Source organism: Solea solea, chromosome 20, assembly GCF_958295425.1.
Source record: "Solea solea chromosome 20, fSolSol10.1, whole genome shotgun sequence".
Classification (NCBI taxonomy): domain Eukaryota; kingdom Metazoa; phylum Chordata; class Actinopteri; order Pleuronectiformes; family Soleidae; genus Solea; species Solea solea.
The window spans coordinates 15,518,697-15,538,884 of NC_081153.1; the positions used below are offsets into that span (position 1 = coordinate 15,518,697).

The 20,188-nt window shown below is 41.8% G+C and overlaps 1 protein-coding gene across 3 annotated transcripts; it reads right to left on the reverse strand.

The window, feature by feature from the left end:
- Positions 1-774: 774 nt before the first annotated feature.
- zbtb10 (zinc finger and BTB domain containing 10) lies at positions 775-19,568 on the reverse strand. 3 transcript variants are annotated; one of them, XM_058619082.1, is made up of 5 exons: positions 18,565-19,565; positions 11,314-12,343; positions 7,188-7,253; positions 5,210-5,385; positions 775-4,108 (listed from the first exon to the last, which is right to left on the reverse strand). In XM_058619082.1, exons 1-5 carry the CDS (start codon positions 19,228-19,230, stop codon positions 3,827-3,829), a joined length of 2,220 nt encoding a protein of 739 aa, XP_058475065.1. In that variant the 5' UTR covers positions 19,231-19,565; the 3' UTR covers positions 775-3,826. The 3 variants fall into 3 exon arrangements, with proteins under 3 accessions (XP_058475065.1, XP_058475066.1, XP_058475067.1); XM_058619083.1 differs by lacking the exon at positions 7,188-7,253 and having other exon boundaries at positions 18,565-19,566; XM_058619084.1 differs by lacking the exons at positions 775-4,108; positions 5,210-5,385 and adding an exon at positions 5,910-6,129 and having other exon boundaries at positions 18,565-19,568.
- Between the last annotated feature and the right edge of the window lie 620 nt (positions 19,569-20,188).

Consider the following 20,188-nt stretch of genomic DNA (forward strand, 5'->3'; position numbering starts at 1 on the left):
ATGTTTAGCATCTTAAAGGGATAATTCAATATTTTACCAGAAAATGACTTTAGTAGAAGTTGAAGTCACTTTTTTTATAATATTACTCAAGTTGAAGTCTTAAAGTATATGACATTGACTGAACTTAAGTAGCAAAAGTCATTTTCTTCTGAGGTTTTAGAAGTAAAAGTATTGGAAGCTCAGTGGTACGGTGAGTTGTCTCTCAACTGGAAGGTTGTGGATTCAATTCCCATGCTCTGCTAGTCTATACGTGTCCTTGAGCAAGACACTACACCTCACGTTGCAGTGTGTGAATGGATGAAAACTGTAGTGTAAAGCAGCTCATAGAGACCAGAAAGGCTCTGTATAAATACAGACCATAATACAAACTCTTCTTCTTCTGATTTTCTTTGGTAGTAACAAAGACAGTTAGAGGAAATGTAGTGGAGTAAAAGTTGCTAGAAACACAAATAACAAATATGTGCATGTTGTACTTACGTAACAAAGTATTTGTACTGCGCAGTGTTGTAATGTGTTACATTTCATCACTGCAAATAACATCCAGCCTCACTCTCACACCTACGGTCAATGTAGTGTCCAATTTACCTAATCCTTAAATCTACATGTTTTTGGACTGTAATAAATAATAAATAGGTACATTTCCACAAAACTATGTCATTTCAGCAGATAGGATTTTGTAGGATTCAGTCTTTGATGCCATTTCTTACCTCCAACCTGCACGCGTCCCCCAAATCTGCGTCAGCATGAGTACAGTAAAACGAGTGGACGAAACGGTTTAAAGCAATATCAAAGTTTTATTCTTAAAATGTAGTAGAGGAACAGTAGTACAATTCAGAGAGAAAAGAGGAAAATGTAATTCCATCGCTGAAAACCTTTGATAAAAACGTAAAAAGAGTAACCTGAATTTGCTCTGTGTTCGGAGGGCACCGAAGAGTCGCCCGACGTTTGCATCACTGTTAAAAGTTCGAGAGAAATTGAAAAATACAACCTTTTAGCAACAGCGTAAAAAAATACAGCTGGGGAAAAAAAACCTCTGCTTTACATCTGTAGTGTTTTTGCTTTGTGTGTTTTTTTTTTGTTTTGTTTTTTTGTCGTCGCCGTCGTTCCATATAACAAATACAGCATAAAATTTCAAAATGATACATCATAGTTGTTTTTTTTTTTTCGAGTTTCATTCATTACAGTAAAATCAGTAGGATGGTAAATAGTATCAAAAGAACAAACAAAGACAACAGGATGGCGTGATGAACAAGTACACAGCGTGAACGGAGAGAGGGAGAGAGAGAGAGAAAGCGGAAGGTTTAAGTTCACGGAAATGAACCGCCATGTCCGGAGGTTCGTGGCTGACTGTCAACGAGTTCCATTAAGTAAATTCACTAGTTAAATAATATATTCTTCATATATATATGTATATATATATATATATCTTATTCTCCACACACACACACATATATATGTATGTATATATCAATAATATAACCCCTCCCACAGTGATTTGAAGGAAAAAGTGACATCAAGAGGATGAGCATCTCTGACTTAAATATATCTTCTTCCGCTAAAGAGGAAAAGGAAGTTTACACATTGTCTGTATCATTAGCACTTCAGTACATAATCCACTGCATATGAACAGATACTGCTGTTCCAAGGTTTTAACCCGCAAAACAATCCGTGTTTCTTTTCTTTAAAAAATATGTGCTTAATGAGGGAAAAAAACAAAAAATGAGAAGGAAAACATCCGTGGAAAGAACAAAATTAAACATAATATGTATCTAGGGTAAAGTGAATGATTCTGTAGCATATAAACATTTAAAAAAAAAAAAAGAAATCTCAACAATTACAGACACGAGCAAGGATTTCTCTACACTAAGCAAGTTTTCACCTGGCTTCTCTTATACATTATATTTCAACAATAATTAAAAAAAAAAAAAGAACAATTTTGGTTGGACAAATAGAAATTAACAGTCTTGATTGCATTTTGGAGTCAATATATATATATAATATTAAATAACAAAAAAAAAACAAGAAAATGTCTAATAGAAAAACGTTGCGCATTGGAAGAAAGACAACAGTTTTTATAAAGTTCCATTCAGACCCCGCTTCTGCGGTGGAAAGCAAAAAGGAAAAACAGAACGAAGAGAAAAAATTATTTTCATTAACGCAAAAGTAAGTGCATGTCTATGAGGTGCCATAGAGCTTCACTTCCTGTGGAACAAAGTGTTTTTCTACCTGGCAGACCTAAAAAAAAAAATCAAATAAAAATAACAAACAAACCTACATCAAATTAAACAGATGACACCACGTGTGCCTTTTAACACATGAAAAATGGAGTTTCGTTCAGAGTGAAAACATCACACAATCAGGACTGATCCGCACGGTCCCTCCCTCACAACGTAATGTTCAAGTGATTCAATATACATATATATTTATATATATATATACTGTCTTTACTATATAACTCAGTACCAAATATAAACAAACGTATAAAGGTATTGATATCTACTTAGGTCCTCAAAAACGTCAATTACAAGTACTGCCGGTAGTTCTACAAAATGGCGTGTGTGTGTGTGTGTTTGCATTAAATAAAAATAAAATAAAAAGCTTTAAAAAAAATGGCAAAGCATACCTGATAGTCGCCGTAGCACAACAGTGTTCTATAGATTAAGCTGATTACATATACGTATAACTGAGTCAGTTTAAGCTTTATGATTATAAACATCATATATAGCCTGTAGGTCCAGTATTCTGCAACAAGCATTACAGCACCAAACGTTTCATCATTTGGCAAAATTCAAGCTTTAAGTGAAAGTCAAATGCTTTTAATAAAGTGTTACTGTGACGCCGTGATTTGAATAAAGCTAGCAATAACATTTCCCCTTGTACTTTCGCTTTTTCTTTCTTTTTCTTTTTTTTTTTTAAAATCAATCTTATTTTTTTTTTTTACCGCTTAAGATAAAAATCTCACGTTGTCTTCTCTCTTTTCTTTTAAGCGTATTCAGTAGTTTTTGTATCCTGCGTGATCTTGGTGTGCGGTCTGTTTGGCATAATATCGCAGCCCTCTTAAATTAATCATAAATATGGCTGTAATACATTAGAGTCACAAAACAGATTTTTTGGTTCCAAGATTTTTGCAGGAACAGAACAAAGAGAAGAAAAAAAAAAAAAAGAGGAAAAGAATAATATAATATTTAGCGCGTCTAAACAAGATCTACAGAGCAAGTTTTAAAAAGTCTTCCTGTCTGCGATAATGCTCTTCCGTGTAGCTCTACAAGCACCAAGCCATATACTCTCAGAACGAGCAGCACACAGCAGCTATCGCTGTGCCTCTGCTGCGGACAAAAAAACAACAGAAATAATAATCATAGCATTTTTATAAGACCATAATAACCTCTCTTCATAAATTAAATAATTAACAGCTGTCTTTTTTTTTTCTTTTATCTTAGATGATTGGCCTAGCCCAACTCAAAAAACAAAACTACATCATCACCCTGCCCCCAAGTGTCCCCCATAAACAGGAAATAAAAAATACATCACCAAAAACCTGATTCATCATATTATTAGTCATTAGAATCTTTCTCTCGCGAGTTCTGGGCCCACAGTTGGACACATTTTAACATTAATAAAATCTGTACATCTCGGGAGTTCCCACTCCAAGAAAGCTTTTTTCTTTTCCATATTTTATCCATCTCTTCGTCATATATATACGTGCACAATTAAGTAACCTCGAGGTTTGATAGCACTTTGGAGTTGATTGTTTACCAGCTAGTTTTTGTATACATATATATTAAACATCAAATTTTATTTTTGTTTCTCAAGCTTGTTAAAATTCTTAGTCCTTTTCTGGGGCACCACCAGCGTTGCCCTCACCCCAGTTTGATTGGTCATTGTCGGTAGGCTCCTCCCCCTCCAGGTCCTCCCCTTCCTCGCCCTCGAAGTCTTCGTCGCGAGGAAACTCCATGCCCTCCAGGCCCTCCTGAGTGGCCTGGTGTGAGTCAGCGCAGTCCGCACACACACCGTAGCGCCGCGAGCCGTGGCGGATTCCGACGCTGGCTGCGAGCATGAAGATCTTCTTGCACACCATGCACTTGTACTTTTTGTCCTTCTTGTGCACCTGTAGGAGGGATTTAGGAGGAGATGGAGTGAGTCAGATTAGTTCATACACGTCTTCCAAAGACAAATTCAAGCACTTTGATTTTTTATGCTTTTCCGGCACGTCACAGCTGTGCTACATCACATATTTATACAAAAACAGGCATACATGTGAAGGAAAAAAACAAAGACTAATGCAATCTGGTATTTTTTTACTGACCTAGAGTCAGATTGTGCTTATTTACAAAATAACTATTCTTCAAAAACATCTTAAGGAATAGTGCGACATTTTGCAAATTTGGTTCCTCGCTGACAATTACATAAGAGGATTTATCCACGGATAAAAACGTAACATGAGCATGAGGCAGCTGGTTCGCTTAGCTTCCTAAAGCTGATCACTCAGTCAGTACGTTTACATGCACAGCTTAATCGAGCTCAGGCCGTAGTCCGACTAAGACAGGTAATCGGACAACTTGCCGAGTCCCGAATATACATGCGGAGGAGAAAATCGATGTATTGGCCGTGCACGTCTGACTCCGCCTCCGTAGGTGGTGTTGTATTTCTCTATAAGCTAGTGCGTATTGAATCAGTTTCCCGTTGACCTTTACGTCACAGAAAAACAAACAGATGGACGATGAGATGGATGGTGCTGTACGTTTCATACCTGCTGTACATGTTCATGTGATACAAATTAGATGGAGCATGGCTCTTGTGGTTGCTGTGTTGCCGTATGATTTCCAGCGACTGCACAGCAATTTATACGTCATCTCCTATTTCTGGGTCATCCGGGAGTAATCGGACTATGGATTGCATTATCCAAGTATGTTAGTCTGACTAAGACCCACTCGATTCTAGTCGGACTAACGTGTTTACATGACAATAAGAAAACCCAATTATTCTTCTAGTCTGACTAAAATCTGACTTTTAACTGCTGCATTTATGATTTGCTTAAACATATGTAGTGTTAATTAGTCTTTTGTTGGAGACCCTTGCAAAAACAATGTGGAGTTAACGTGCACTAATGTAAAAGTGGCCACAGCACGATTGTGTAAGATACAGTAGTTAGTGCACATAACATGGTGCAATAGGAGAAGATACGACAAGTTTCCATATGTGGACTCACCAGGGAATGTCTCTTAACGTGCTCCCGGCGGGTGAACAGCTTGCCACAGATGTCGCAGCTGAACGAGCGCACACCCGAATGGATGATCAGGTGCCTCTTGAGCGTTCGCCGGTGCTTGGCGATGTAGTTACAGTGGGGGCACTTGAGCTTATTGAGGGCCAAGTGTGAGGACTCACCTGGGCAAGACAAAAGAAAAAAAGCACAAAGCGCTTATTCAACAAATAGTCAATGAGAGACACAACTTAGTAGCTTATCATGCTGAAATGTAAAAAATCTGATTTGGTTTATTTCCATCCCTGAATAAAACAAATGATTTGTGTTTGGACTGAACTTTAAACTGATGCGCCTCACGTAAAACAAGGCAATTTGCTAGATTTAACGATCCACTGCCAAGAGAAGGGCGAGGCAGGAATCAATATCTTGTTTATCACATCACATCATTGGGGTCAGGATGCATGAAACCATTAGAGAGAATGCAAGCGTTTAACTTTGATCCATCAGTCAAAGCTATAAAATGCGTTAAATCGCAGCGATACAACCAATTACTGTGGCGACCATGCACTCTTCACATTTCAGCTGTAACTGTTGCTAGGTAACTGGCACTTGTCTGAAGCTCAGTTTAAATGATATAGGGGTCTCGCCGTGGCAGTGTTAAGAGACACTATGTGAATGTAAAAATGCAAAAGAAAAGGCATCAAGAAATCTTTATACAATCACTTTCTTTATTATCCCTCCAGGGATGTTGATACTAAAAAAGCAGCAGAGGACAACAGAGTATTCAAAACGAGTATGCAAGCTATTGATTTTGAAGAGGCTCCGAACAGACAGGAAGTCTTCATCTTTAGGAGAGTGGGGTGACAAGGCCAGGCCTTTTGTTTAAGCCAGGAAGCACACAACAGAGGCGTTGTCAAGGTAGGTTGCTAGGGGGAGGAGGGGTTGATGAGAAACAGGTCACCTGTGTATTCACTCTGCTTGTGTGTGCTTGTGTGTGTGTGTGCGTGTGTGTGTGGGGTTCACAGCAGAGGAACACCTTGTGGGAAGTGTAATGAGCTCTTAATTTAGGAGGAATTAGAGGTTGAGGATGCTATGCCCTTTTCACCGTCACCTATAAAGCACAGAGATAAGCTAATAAAATGTGAATGATATTTGCTTAAAAGAAAAGGATTTAAATTTTGCAGTGTGGGCCCGATTCCAAAGTCTACCAGTAGAGCAGACTTTGGGCTGAAGCAGAGTTTCCTGTTGTCATTTCTCTTACAGGAAGTCTCCTCGACTCTTCATCCATCTATCCATTCATTCATTCACTTCAGTCCTCGAATAAAACAAGCAATACGTTTTGATTTTTAACCTTTCTAACTATTTTACAGCTCTGTACACAACTGCACATGCACTGGTCTTTTTTGAGTTTGTTAGTTTGATCCTCAGGAATAAAAATGCTTTGCTCTATCCACTTTCATATCTTTACTTAACAGACTGGAAAAGGGGTGATGCAGTTTACTTACTACTTGACAGATCAAACATGCATTTAAATGCTGGTTTGAATAGATGCATTTTAGCTCAGTTTCTCTAAGACCTTCATCCATACAAACACGTCTTCAGGCTATAATGGTGTTTTAAAACATTCTTCTTCACATAAGTGTTAAGCAGAAATAATCTGTGTTCAAACACCTGCAAATTAGCTCGTGAAAACAGCTCGTCTACTCAGCAGCTAGTTGTTTAGTGGCAGGTCATTCTTCAAATAAGGAACAGTGATGAGAAAAAAAAGAAAAAAAAGATAGCGCTGCTTGTAATCTCTTATCTATGTTGAATGACCTGCTGATAATACACCAGACTTCTTTAAAGCTAAAACAGGACCGGCATCCTTTGACAGAAGTCATTTTAGGCTTGAAAACGTTGGGGGAGTGAGGAGGCCGGACATACATACATACAAACAAAAAAAAAAATGCAACGTATCTGTGTGCCTGAATCTAAATGTTCTTACCATTCTCCCAGGACTCCCCTTGCTGTAAGTCTTGGATGATGCTATACGGGATCTGATTGGCCAGCTCTGGGAAAGGGGTGGGGTGGGGTTGGGGCAAGAATAGGGAGAGGGAGAAAGAGATGGTGAGGTGGTTGATAGTGTGTGTGTGTGTGTGTTTTGGGGGGGGGGGGGGTTGTTCACCTCACAATGCTTTGTGTGTACAAAACTAACCACCTCCCAAATGGAACAATGGAGGTTTCAGTTAACAATGTACACACACACACACACACAGACATTTCCCTGCTATACTGTATGTGAAGCAGTGTGATCCTCAGGGCAGAGCATCAAACTAATGGTGTAACCAGGGCTCCAGTGGAGTGGGAGGGGATCAATTAGAGAAAGACAGAGTCGAGCCCTCACAGCAGCTCAGCTTACTCTCAACTTTTGTGAGCACTTGAGTGCGATCACCTGTGTTTGTGTGTGAGTGCCTGGTTCCTCCAGCATCAGTGCTTTGAGTCCATTAAAGACACGCCCCTGTGAGTGTGAGTGGGTGTGTGTGTGTGTGTCTATTCTCCCTGGGTCAATATTTGGAATAGTGAGGACAGCCCCAGAGCATTAGAGTGGATTAGAGAGGGAAGGGAACTGCCCCTGGCAGCTTTGCACCTCGCAGGCACTGGGGGAGGGTCACTGTGCATGCGTGGGTGTGTGTAAGAGTGCACTCTTTAACTGAAACTAGTGTGTATGCAAATGCATTCCACCTGCTCCGTGTGCAGCACCCACCCCTTTAAACAATCCAACAGTGTTGTTTGGAGAAGACTCAAGAATTTATGGGCCACGAGTGAGTGTTGGCTGTGGGTTCAGGGTGGAAAGTGCAGACAGAAATGGTGAAGTACTTGGAGACTTGAAGTCAGCCTTCACTTTCAATAGGTTGCCTTCCTGTGACTGTGTCCAGCTGCCTCTGCAGTAATGTTCTCTTTGTGTTAAATCATTAACGGTAGTCATTTTTTCTTCTGTTTTGTAAAACAATATTTGAATAAAGAATGTCACGGACATTTTATGTGACGCAACAATTAAGCACTATAGGAAATGGGAGAGTGCACGTAGGAGGACATGAGAAAAGGGTTAGAGATTGTGGGGAAATGCTGTCAAAAGCTGAAACCTTTGACAAATGACACGTCCATACATTGTACTGGACCAATATTTCATGTACTCTACGTGACATTCGTGGCCGGTGAGGTATGACTACACGCGTTCAACTAGGATTGACCACAAGATACAGCAGCTTTCTTTCTACCCAGAACAAGCACATTCCCCACACAGCTGGATGACACCAAAGTCAGCTCATCCACGATTTCTTGGAAGACTGACACACCTATTTCAGCCGGTGTTATTTGTACGATCAAAGGGTGAGGAGAGGCTACATGATGGAGAAAAATAGAAAACCATAAATTCAAAAAGGGAGAGAAATAATGATTTAGATTCTCTACTCATCATACAAAACAAAACGGTGAGTTCGACTTTCACATTTGTTTTTTTTTTTAAAAAGAAAATGGAGAAATCTATGGGGAACACTTCTCTTAAAGGGAAATGAGCAAAAGTGAACACCCTCTTTTTACAAGGGGAACTGAAAAATGCTGTACAATGTGACACTGCTCGTAATCCGTCCGTAGAAATCTAACTTCTCAATGTGCCACACTGATTTCTTTCTACTAGCATAAAAACGGGTAAGAGGCTCTCACGCCGACATCAAAGAGCAGCAGAGATAATTTGTTGCACATTCTGGCCTCAAATTCTCTGGACACACCACCTCTTCCACATGTCGTACAACAGAGCATCCCTCAGTTACAGATTTTCAGTGTTTCTGAAAACAGCAATAAGTGATTTGACTCAAGACCGGGGAGAAAGTTATTTTGGTGAGCTCGTCTTCATGAAGAAAAAAAAAAAAAACACGTAAAACTAGCTGCTTTTAAACTCTCCCTCTCTCCATTTGCCCACTCAATGTCTTTATTTGGAAAAGTAGTTTACATTAGAGACATGGAGCTAAATACCAAAGACACATAAGGACAAGAAGGTTGGGGAGTCAGTGAGCATCATCTGTCCAGGCTACTATAACGCCAAGAATCACTTTGTGAACACATTAAAGTGAGCACTAGGAGAAGTTGGAGGCACTAAGAGCATTCAAGTGCATTTAGGGAGGCCTGGGAGAAGAAATGTTTTCCCCTGCATTCTTCATTATCCTGCATTAGGGAGGACTTCTGTCTCACCCATTTACACGCGCACACACACACACTGTAGTTGTCTATTTTTTCTTTTACACACATTTTGCTTCACACATTGCCTCCACCAGTCAATATCACTCCACTTGATATGTGATATTATTATGGTTCCATGGAGTACCATGCTTAATGTGCCAACAGAAGGAGTGGGCTGCAGCTGAGAGAGGAGATTATTAGAAGCGGTGCACTGTATGCAGATAGGATGGATAGATTAAGAGATATAAAGCACAAGGTGTCAAAGGGTAAGCAGGCGGAAGGAATATGGAAAGGAGAGCAAGAGAGTTATATCAAGTGAGAATGAGTGAAAGCTACTTAAAAAGTTAAAGGCATTCTGTGTTTTTTCTGTGGGTTTTTTCCTTTTTCTTCAGCAGAAAACTATAGGAGGAAGTCATTTTAGCACTCTGTCCAACTCTATTTTAGGATCTAGTAAATTTGTGTATTTAATTCAAGTATTTCCTACTATAAAACAGCCAAACAGGCCAATCTTTTACAATTCTCAAGCACATACATTTTTCTCCAGATATATCAGCCATCCAAACACTCCTTCAGCATTTTCAAGCACTGAAAACAGACGTTTGGAAAAGAGAGACCTTTGAAAACGATGACACAGTAACTCACATTCACTTCCCCACTGGTTCTTATAGGCCACAACTTGACCATTGGATTTGAACAAAAAGTTGTTGTTTTTACATTCACTTTCACTAACCATTCTCAACAGAAATGCTTGCTCTTAATGTTCAACACGCTTGTTTCTCATTTTTAGTAATTCTTCCTGAACCCAAGAAAACAACTGCACACAGCCACTCACATGTCTTAAGTTTGTCATGATAGAAGTTCTCAGGTGTTAGTATGGATGCTGAAAATGCACAGTCTATTATTATGGATGTGGAAACACAGCTCTGCAGATGGGTGTAACTTTCAAAAGCCCCCTGCTTTAGAGTGATTAGCAGAGCTCATGACTGGGAGTGAGTAACTGGTTAAAGGCTTGACAAGCAAACAGCCACACCGTAGGTGCAACAGCAGGACGTTGACTGAAAGCCTTAAATCCATACTCTTGCACTGTGATCAATGATTTGACTGATTGGACCAGTGTTTCGCACTGCAAGCGATCGCAGAGTTTAGCCTCTTAGCACTAAATTGCATTCAATGATCCCACAAGTTTCACGATTATTTGTTAAAAAAAAAAAATGGAGGTAGGAAATCACATTTTAGACGCAATGCCTTCAGTACTAGATTGAAATGATGCCTGTAATAACTGCTAATAAATTTTATTGTGTATGAAAGGTATAGCTATATATAATTCCTTCAGAATAGTTTTAATTAAGTTTGTGGGAGCATCATTTTGTTCTGTAACAAAAAGAGGTTGAGCAGGGGAGACTACTGTCCCAGAGTCAGACTAATCTTCTATCTTGCCAAAATTCACCATAAAAGGTCAGGATAATTCTTTTTATTAATTCAGTCTCTCACAGCATTTCCGTATGATCTCTGTGCATAAAAGCAAAGAGCAGGATTGGTTGGTCTTTGAATGGTGCTGCTCTCTGACCCAGATCATTTGTTGAGCTTTATGCACTAAAGGCTTAAAACATGCAAAGCTGTGTATTTCCTGAAAGTTTCATTAAGTGTCTCAAACTATTACGTCTTAGCAAGGTTTTCCAGGAGGAAAACATGTATTTCACGGCATACATGTAGAACGTCAAGTCAAGTGAAGTCTCCAAAGTAAAATTAAAAAAAATAAATAAATACACTTCCACTTTCAGAGTACGCGAGGGAAGTAAGAGGAATAAGAAATTCATGAGTAAACTGTCATGCAATATTTTATGGGAGAAGGAACTGGGAGTGGAGTGTGCAAGTTGTTCAAAGTACAAACTTACCAGCATTTTCAGAGAGGGAGGAGAAGTCTTCTCTGGGGTAGGAAGCCGAAGGCTGGATGAACATCCCCTCATCGAATCCCTCTTCAGGCTCGGGTGGGAAGTTGTAGACGAAACGCCGTGTGGTAGCCTGTTTTTTCCTCCGCCCGCTTCCAGCTGCAGCATCTGGTGCCTCACGCTTTATTGCTGCAGGTGCCGCTACACCGTCGCCTGAGACAGGCCCGTTCCAGATGAAGACCTGCGCCTGGTCACCCACCACCCGTGTTTCATTGGTCTCTGCTGAATCAGAGGAGTTGTCGTTGTGGTGGCTCCATCTACCAGAGACTCCAGGGGTCACGAGGGCACAGCCCTCCTTCCCAACCACTGTCACCTCTATGTCGCTGGTCTCCTCCTTCACCCTGCCATTTTCATCTTCTTCATCAATCGCGCCTTTCACTTGGTTGCTGCTGGCCTTAATCGACAGCTCTGACAGGATGCTTGTGGCCCAGTATTTGCCTGGCTTCCGGTCCAGCCTTCTATGTCCCTCTTTGGCTACCATCTGCCGCTTGTTGTAATCCACCACTACAGAATCTGGAGCCTCCTGCTTGCTGCTGATATTCAGTGCATCCTTTATAAAAGCTCGACACGACTGAACAACTTCTGTCATCTGAAGGTAACTAGCAACAGACATCACCTCAATGGCATTTTGGCTTGTAAGCAGCAGATTCCCAGAGTAGAGAAAGTCGAGGATAACGGAGAAGCCCTGCACAGCAGCAACATCAATGTGTGTGACGGTGGCCTGGTCCTGGGCCTCACTCTTGGTCAAACAGTAGAGGGTTTTGAAGTAGCGGCTGCCCGCCACCAGGATGTTCTTATGTGCGCGGAATACCTGGCCAGAGACGACTATGTTGACATCACAGAGGATTCCACTTTTGCGTTGCTTGTCCAGCTCTTGGAGAAGCTGGTAACAGTAAGAGTTCTCATTGGGCTTGTTGCGGTAGTCTTCCTCTGAGCAGTTAGTGGAGGGGCTGGTGTTATCCGATGGCCTGGTCTCCTTTTAGGGACAAAGAAAGGAAGATGATGAATGATTTTTTTTTTTTATGCTCAAGCAAGCAATTTGCAAAAAAAAGCATAAACACTCTGCTACACACACACAGAGACACACACACACACACACACACACACACACACACACACACACACACACACACACACAGAGGGTTCCAAGCGTGACACTAAAGCGCCTGCCCTAGGGGTTAAACAAGTTTGACAGGATTCTATTATAGAGGGTGTACAAGGTGAAATGTAAAGTGTATTACTTCAAGGACAGGTAATTTTTGCATAGCCCAGGAAAATGGTTTCCTTGTAAACAATTAAAACAAACTAATGGATTAACTGTAATCAACTTTAATTAAGGGTTAATTGGGAATGTACTTCTTTTCAGGTATATAATTTAACACCTAATGTATTGCAACACTGGAGAACAATATTTTACAATAACTGCCATTCCTGTTTTGTAAGTACTTCCAAAGCTGGATAGACAAAGTTTGCCTCCTTTAACATGAATATAAAATTGACTGTAGTAAAAGGCCTGCTGACAAGCATTCAAAGCAGGGCACAACCTAACTGAGATGGGAGGATTATTGGCAATCGCATAGAACTACCCTGTAACGGCACCACTTTTCCTCCCCTGCTCCCCCTAACAGGGCAAAGGGCCAGCCTGGTACAGAGCAGAAGGGAGGAGAGTGTATATATACACACGCACATGCAAACATGCTCATATGGCATCACATAGCTTGGATTGATATGAATGTATATCTGCTTTCAGAATGGACAGCTCTATAGAAAAAACATGCAACATGTGTAGCATTCTATATTGTAGTTTTTCAACCCAGCACACACAGAGAGCAGCGTACATCTCACTTTAGAATTGTACAGCAGATGCTCTAATCCAGAATAATTCATATTGCTCAAGCCCTGCATTTTTGCTCCCACATGCATGAAAACACACATACACCAAGCTGCCTACACATACACACGGCTGGGGTTTCAGCTCGTGTAATTCAGATTAAATCCATTTCTCTGAGGTCCCCACCCAGCCCCCACCCCTGCTCCCTCCACACTGCAGCTCTTGTCCAGGCTGGCCTGGGCACACAGTATAGTATAGGGGGGCTTATCATCCTCTGCCACAGCTGGAGGGGGAGTGAAGGGATGAAATGAAAGCCAGAATAAGGGAGAGATTGAGATAGATTGGATAAAATGAAAGACAGACTGAGGGGAAAAAAAAGGAAAAGGCAAAAATGGTTATGCTTTGCCGGCTAGATGGAAAAGGATAGAAAAAAAACAGAATAATATAAAAGTAGAAGGGGCGGACAGAAATAAATGTAAAAAGAGAAAGAGATGGAACCTACAAAGGCAAGCTTGACAGGACACATGCAGAGAAAATGAGAGACAATGAGGCAAAGGTTGCAAAAGCAAGACATTGAGCCTTGAGAAAAGGGCGGAGGAGAAAATGTGGATCAGAGGGGGACGAAAACCTAGCGCAGCAGAGAGGAGATGGGTCACCCCATTTTAGCCTTTATAATAGCCCATGTTCTCCCTGAGGCTCATTGTCCACTCACTGTAGGCCTTTGTGAAAGGGCTCAGCACTCACTCTCTTATTACACAGCAGCTCCCACTCGCAAGCATAGAAAGTAAGTACATGTGGGTGAGGCAAAGAGGATGAGGACAGGGAAGAAAAAAAAATGTCCATGATAAACACATCAAAGCCTCTGGAGGGGCATGATGATCATGTTGAGTACCTCTGGTGAAATATATTGATGTGGTGAAGGGCAGTGCTGTCACGACAAGATGACTTGGACATGCTTTTGGTTTTTGCAGCCATTTGTGTAATTGCCTCTCCCATTTTGTTAAGTTTACGCCTAGAAAGTTTTTTATGTGCTGCCAAAACGATGATGTTCTCAAAAGTCAAAACCCACAAATTATTCACTTTTAATGAGTTCAGTGTTACAAAGCTTAAAAAGAGAGATTCAGAGAGCTTGTTATAATTATTAAAAAATGATTAATAATCGATTAATCGCTGCAGCCGTAGGTTATGGTTTTTTTAAACATGGTGTACCGTGAGCTTCCCCACACCTTTCATCACTCTAAACCTCCAAACTCCATTACTGCACACAGCTTTTACCCATTAGAATCATAGCAAGACAGTGGGCCAGAGAGGTAAGACTCTGCGTGGCAGTTTTGATATGAAATGTGTGTTTGTGTGGACACAGTGATTGGAGTCAGGATAGGACAGCCTGGTACTGGATAAGTTGCTCCATACTGGCCTCATCAGCAGCATCATCCTGTCTCCAGATGTGCCACGTGTGAGCAGGGAGCTTAAGGAACCAGCAGACCAACCCAGCACAACAGATGCTCGAGGCAAAACAGGGAATGTGGGGACAATATCTACCTCCCCCAGTCATGACGTGGCTGGGTCTCTGTATTTGAGCCATAGATGGTAAAGGTGGGAGAACGAGCTGCAGGAGAATCTCAAAGACATAAGACTCCTTTGATCTAGGTCAAACATAGTTCGTAAGAATTCTATAGTGAAAGGCCAATCTGACCTGACTTACAGGTGGATTTTAAACAAACCAAGATGGCCATAAATTCAACCTTATTCACTCCATAGTCAAGATATGCTGCAAAGTTGGAGAACAGAGCCCTTCAACAAAAATAAACCACAAACCCAAACAAACCACAAAGCCCCAAGGCCAGTAGAACCATGACAATCTCTCAGACACACCTCTAACAGATCATGTGATACAGTGCCCATGCAAACCAAATGACCCACTGGAGCCAGTTTTTGTTTACCTTTTAAACACACATACATACATACACACACACACACACACACACACACACATTTGCCTCTATCCTGTCCTTCATTTGTCCCCACCCAGCATCAATTCAGTCCCAAGGCCTGCCCAGCCCAGAGGCCAGCTCCAGTCCTTCCCTAACTCATTGCATCTACTGTATCCCCAATCCCCCCCTCCTCGTTTACCCAACCCGTCTGTTCGTAGATCACAGAACAATACTGCAGTGTGCATTTGGCCCAAGGTGTGGGAGGGCTGCACCGAGTGTCTCCCGGCCTCCTAACAATGCCTCAACAGAAGAGGCAGAAGGGGGGTGGGGGGGAACAGGGGAGGGTACAGATACTGATGGATTCAACAAGAAGAATTCTCCCTCTGGCTCCACCCCACCCCATTCCCCTGACCTGTGGCCCCCAATAAACATCCCATCTATCTGGCAGACACCAGACCTCAATGGGTAGATCCCCTTCCCTGCGCAGGGAGACGTATTGTTAACAATGAGAATGGTGTTTGTCTCAACTGAAATCAGGGGTTAAAAATTACTTGCTCAGCCCCCCATACCTGAATGTCCCTCCCGGGGAACAAAGTGGTGTGTTATCTTATCACAAACCATCTTTAAACCACCATGTGATAGGTTAAACATTTTTTGGCTGTTAAACCAAACAGGTCCCCACACACAAAATAAAAAATAAAAGGAGTGAGTGAAGACGGACAAAAAAGCATATGGAGGAAGGCTGTGGAGAGCTGAAACTAACTTAATGCAATAATTATGCAGAGTGCCTCTGTGTGTTGTGATGTATGTGGAACCACAGTTGTAGAATAGTCTCCTTCTGTACACAGTGAAGAAAAGAGATTACTCTGTAGCAGCAAGTATGGGTTTAACACATATGTTAGACCCATGACAGACTCATCTTCTGTACAAAATGGGTGTAGGGGTTTTGTTTCAGCATGCCATTTTACACAAATTATGAACATAAAGAAAAAGCTGTAGCTAGAGAACAAACCAACTTAAACAGGTCTTAGAGACATAATCTTATCTTACATTTAGTCAGAGAGGAGCAATGGTCTAATGTCGCCTCATCTCACCCCTTAGCCAGTGAGCATGAGGAACAATCTGAGCACAAGACTGTATCTAGGGAATTAAGGACAACGGTCCCCTTCTCCAAGAAGACCCACATTTACCACAGCTGCCCTGGTGTGCTAGGGCTAATCAAGTTAGCTTTAACAAATGCAGCAGAGGCCTGACTAACATCAGGAATGGGTATATTGAACAGGACACTGCTATGATTCCCCTTTAATGCACTGCTCACAATGGAGTCCAGCTCAACATACATGCTGCTCATTATTGCTGCAGTGTTGTATATATGAAGGGAATTAAAGCCTTAAACACAGAAAAATTATGCTGAGGAATATGAAATCAGAACATCAAAACAAAACTGATTCAATACAGATCAGAATTGAATTTACACCAGTTATGCATGGAACGTCATCTCTCAGGCCCCATCCTTCACAATGGCCTGGATAACCTCTCACTACAGTGTATGGGGTCCTTGTTGCCGGGGGGAAAAAAAACACACCAAGCTCCTAATCCACTCCTTCTGCTCTCCTTACCAACTAGTGATGTGTACAAGTTAGCCGATCACATTAAGTCATTCTGATTAGTGATTGCGTGTACAAGGGAAGGAACTAAATGTAGTAGTGCAATCCTCTTCGCTCACAAATTACAGTCGAATAGCACCCTGCACTTAATTCCCCTGACAGGTCAGACTACTGTCAGGGTATGAGGCTGTATGAGACTGTATATGTACAAAGTTGTTACAGTAAGTAACAGTGTTATTTTTCAATGTAAAAATAATAGGAGAAACTACACTGCAATAAAAAAAATTAACCAATGAAAAAGGCTGCATGTCCTTAAAGATTATGTGCTACATATGAAGCTGGATTGGTTATTTTTAACTAAGCATTAACATTTAATTGAAGAACATACAGTCAATGACTTTACCTTGTCTTTAGATGCCAAAGAAAGGCAGGAGTGCTTTCTAACAGGACTGCAACTAACTACATACATAATCATTTATGCTGTTGATTTATTACTAGAATAATGATTAGATGTTTGATCCATGAATTGTGAAAAATGACAGTTGGTGTTTTTCACACCTCAATATGACGACATCCTCAGACCCAAGATATTAAATAGAAAACATTCCCATTTAACAAGCTGAGAAATCAGACAAAAAGACACTCAACTGGATTAGAAGATAATCAAAATAGTTCACAATTGCTACAGGCCTGACTTCTAATTGGGATGACATAAGATTCCAGTCTATTGTATAATAGAAGGGCCCCTACTCATAAGATGTGCCTCTAGGGCCCATTAATTGAGAAATGTGGATTGACAGAGTCAGGTGATGCCATAGTCTTTTTACGGACATCAATTTCTCTCATTTAAACCTATTCAAAGGGCTGCATAGCCTCTGGGCCAGAAAGCTGCCAGGGTCCAGGCAACGTGATTTACTCTGCTCCTCTTGTGCAGCCCTGCAAGTGACACCATCTATGGATTTTTGGGGGTCATTTTAGCACAATGCCTCTAATTTAGTTCCCCAAAGGGAGGAGGAGGAGGTGGTGCACGAGGAGGAAGAAATGCTCCAGAGGTCACCCGGGACTTGGAGCCAAGCAGAACTGAAGGAGGAGGCCAAAGGCGAGGGGGTTGGGAAGGGGTGCGGTTCCCCAAAGGCCGAGGGGGTCGAGCCCTTGCCAATGTGTGACCTTTAGCAAGCTAGCGATCAAGACAGCTGCTGATACAACAATAGAATCGGCTGTACAGTGAGCATCGAACACAGTTCTCCGAATCATAGCTATTTACCATTACACGTTAATGACTAAACAGGACAGCTGTTATTATCAACAGCTATTTGTGACATGCAGCTCTTTCCCCGATACAGGAAGCAACCTCCGGTGTGACAGTAGTTAGCAGGTGTCAGACTGGAGCAGGTTACTTCACTGATTTATAAACACTAACATGTTATAGTAAACTGAATCAGCGATAGCACAGCACCCACACTAAGACGTGACTGCGTGCGTTTTACCTTTCAATAACTCAGTTAGTCCACATTAGCTTCGTTAGGGGCTTTCCCCTCCCGTCATTAGCGATCTATCTCCGGCGACACAGCAACGCTACAAGCTGCTAGCAGGGCTAGTTGTTAGCTCGGGTTAGCAGGCTGGTGCTAGCTAATTAGCTGAGAGGGGGTTTGTGGAGCTTAGGTGAGAATAGCTTTGATTCGGCTTATGAGTATTTTTAAGTTTAAGTTGTACAAACGGACACTATAAGTGACAACACAGACTGAGACACATGTTGTGACAAAGGTATTAAACGCGACGCAGGTAAAGTGAGCGAAGGCGACACGGACGTGAGCTAAACGGTTACCTGTTTGGTGGGGTCATTCCTGCCGTGTTCAGAAGACAGGTGATGTCTCAGCAACAAGGCCCGCTTGTAGTTGCGACTGCCTTTCACCAGCTCATCGCTGTTTTTAGTGGCAATGTTGTGACACCAGGAACAAGACATGAGTCCCGTCTCCTGGCAAAATTTGAGCCATGGAAACTCTTGCAACCACGACGCATGGAAGAGTGAGTGTTTCTGAAGCAACGTCTGCGGTCTCATCTCTACCCCAGATTTCCTGGATCCCGTCTCGCCGCTTCCCGACTCCTGACCGACGTCGTTGCTGGGACCGTTCCCCGTTGTCCAGCTACACCCCTCCCGATTCCCGTCCACCTCGGCTTCCACTGAGTCGACACGATCGTCGCCGTCCCCGGCTGCCCAACTGCCCCCTTCCGGGTCCTCTTCTTCCTCCGCTTCGGGTTCCGTGCAGTCGCTGACAGACCCAGCGCCTTCCACTCTCCGCTGCGACGGTCCTTTCGCCCCCAGATCCCTGTCCTCCTCTTGATCCGGCCTGTTGCCGTTAAAATGTCGGTCTTGACAGGCCGGGGCCTCCCAGCTGTTACAGTTCCCCCCTCCGATGCCACTGGAACCCGTTAACCCAGCTAATCCACCTCCTCGGAAAGCCAACGACCTGCGGTTTCTCTCACCGGACATTTTTCTTAATATGTATTACAATCTTCACTTTCTCAACAGTATCCACCTCCGAAAAAAATATGTATTTGCAAACGATGTCTTCCCCGAAATAGATAAACCGTCGTCGTGTCTTTTCGCCGCTTTGGCCCTCCCGGTGAGAGTATGTAGGTTATGCGGAAATAAATAAAGGTTTTAAACGCATAATGAATTTCAGGGTTCTCGCTGCGTCCGCGCAGGCCCCGCAGAGGTCGAATGGCAACGACTTTCCTCCCCACAATGCACCTCGAGCAGAGAGAAAGGGGGGTTAGAGAGGGAGGGACGGCTCTTTTAAAGGAAGATGGGGGTGCTGTTGATCAGCGAGGGGTCTGGCTGCACCCTTTTCCCGCATGTTTTGGATCTTTTTATTATTATTAATAATAACAATAATGAAAATAATAATAATATTGTTGCTATTATCATATTGTTATTATTCTTTCTTTCTGTCTCAGACCACAAATGCTGACTTTTGTTACCCACTTAAGCTCCTTCTGCTCACATAGGGTTACCATGTTATCACTACTGGAATTCTACACACACGTACAATCTCTGTTGCACTTTCAAATGTATCAAGTAGAATATCAAAATATTCTAAAGTGAATAAATAGAAAGTATAATAATGTCAACAAAAACAGCAATTATTCATTAGGAAGTCAGATTAAAATTAAAATCAAATTTATTACAAGTGAGACCTAGTTAAGACATAGTCAGTTATAGAGGTAGATTATTAGTATTTGTTTATATAAATCAGCATTAGCCAAATATTATTTATTTTATCAAACTCTTTATTTAATTATTTATTTATACAAGTTTAGAAATTTTACTTCTCCAGAACTTTGATAAATGCTGCTAGGTGTGCCAAAACTAACATAGTCAGTTTGCTGTGTCATACATGAAATGTATAGTTTGCATTGCAACCCAGACACAATATGTGGAATGGAGT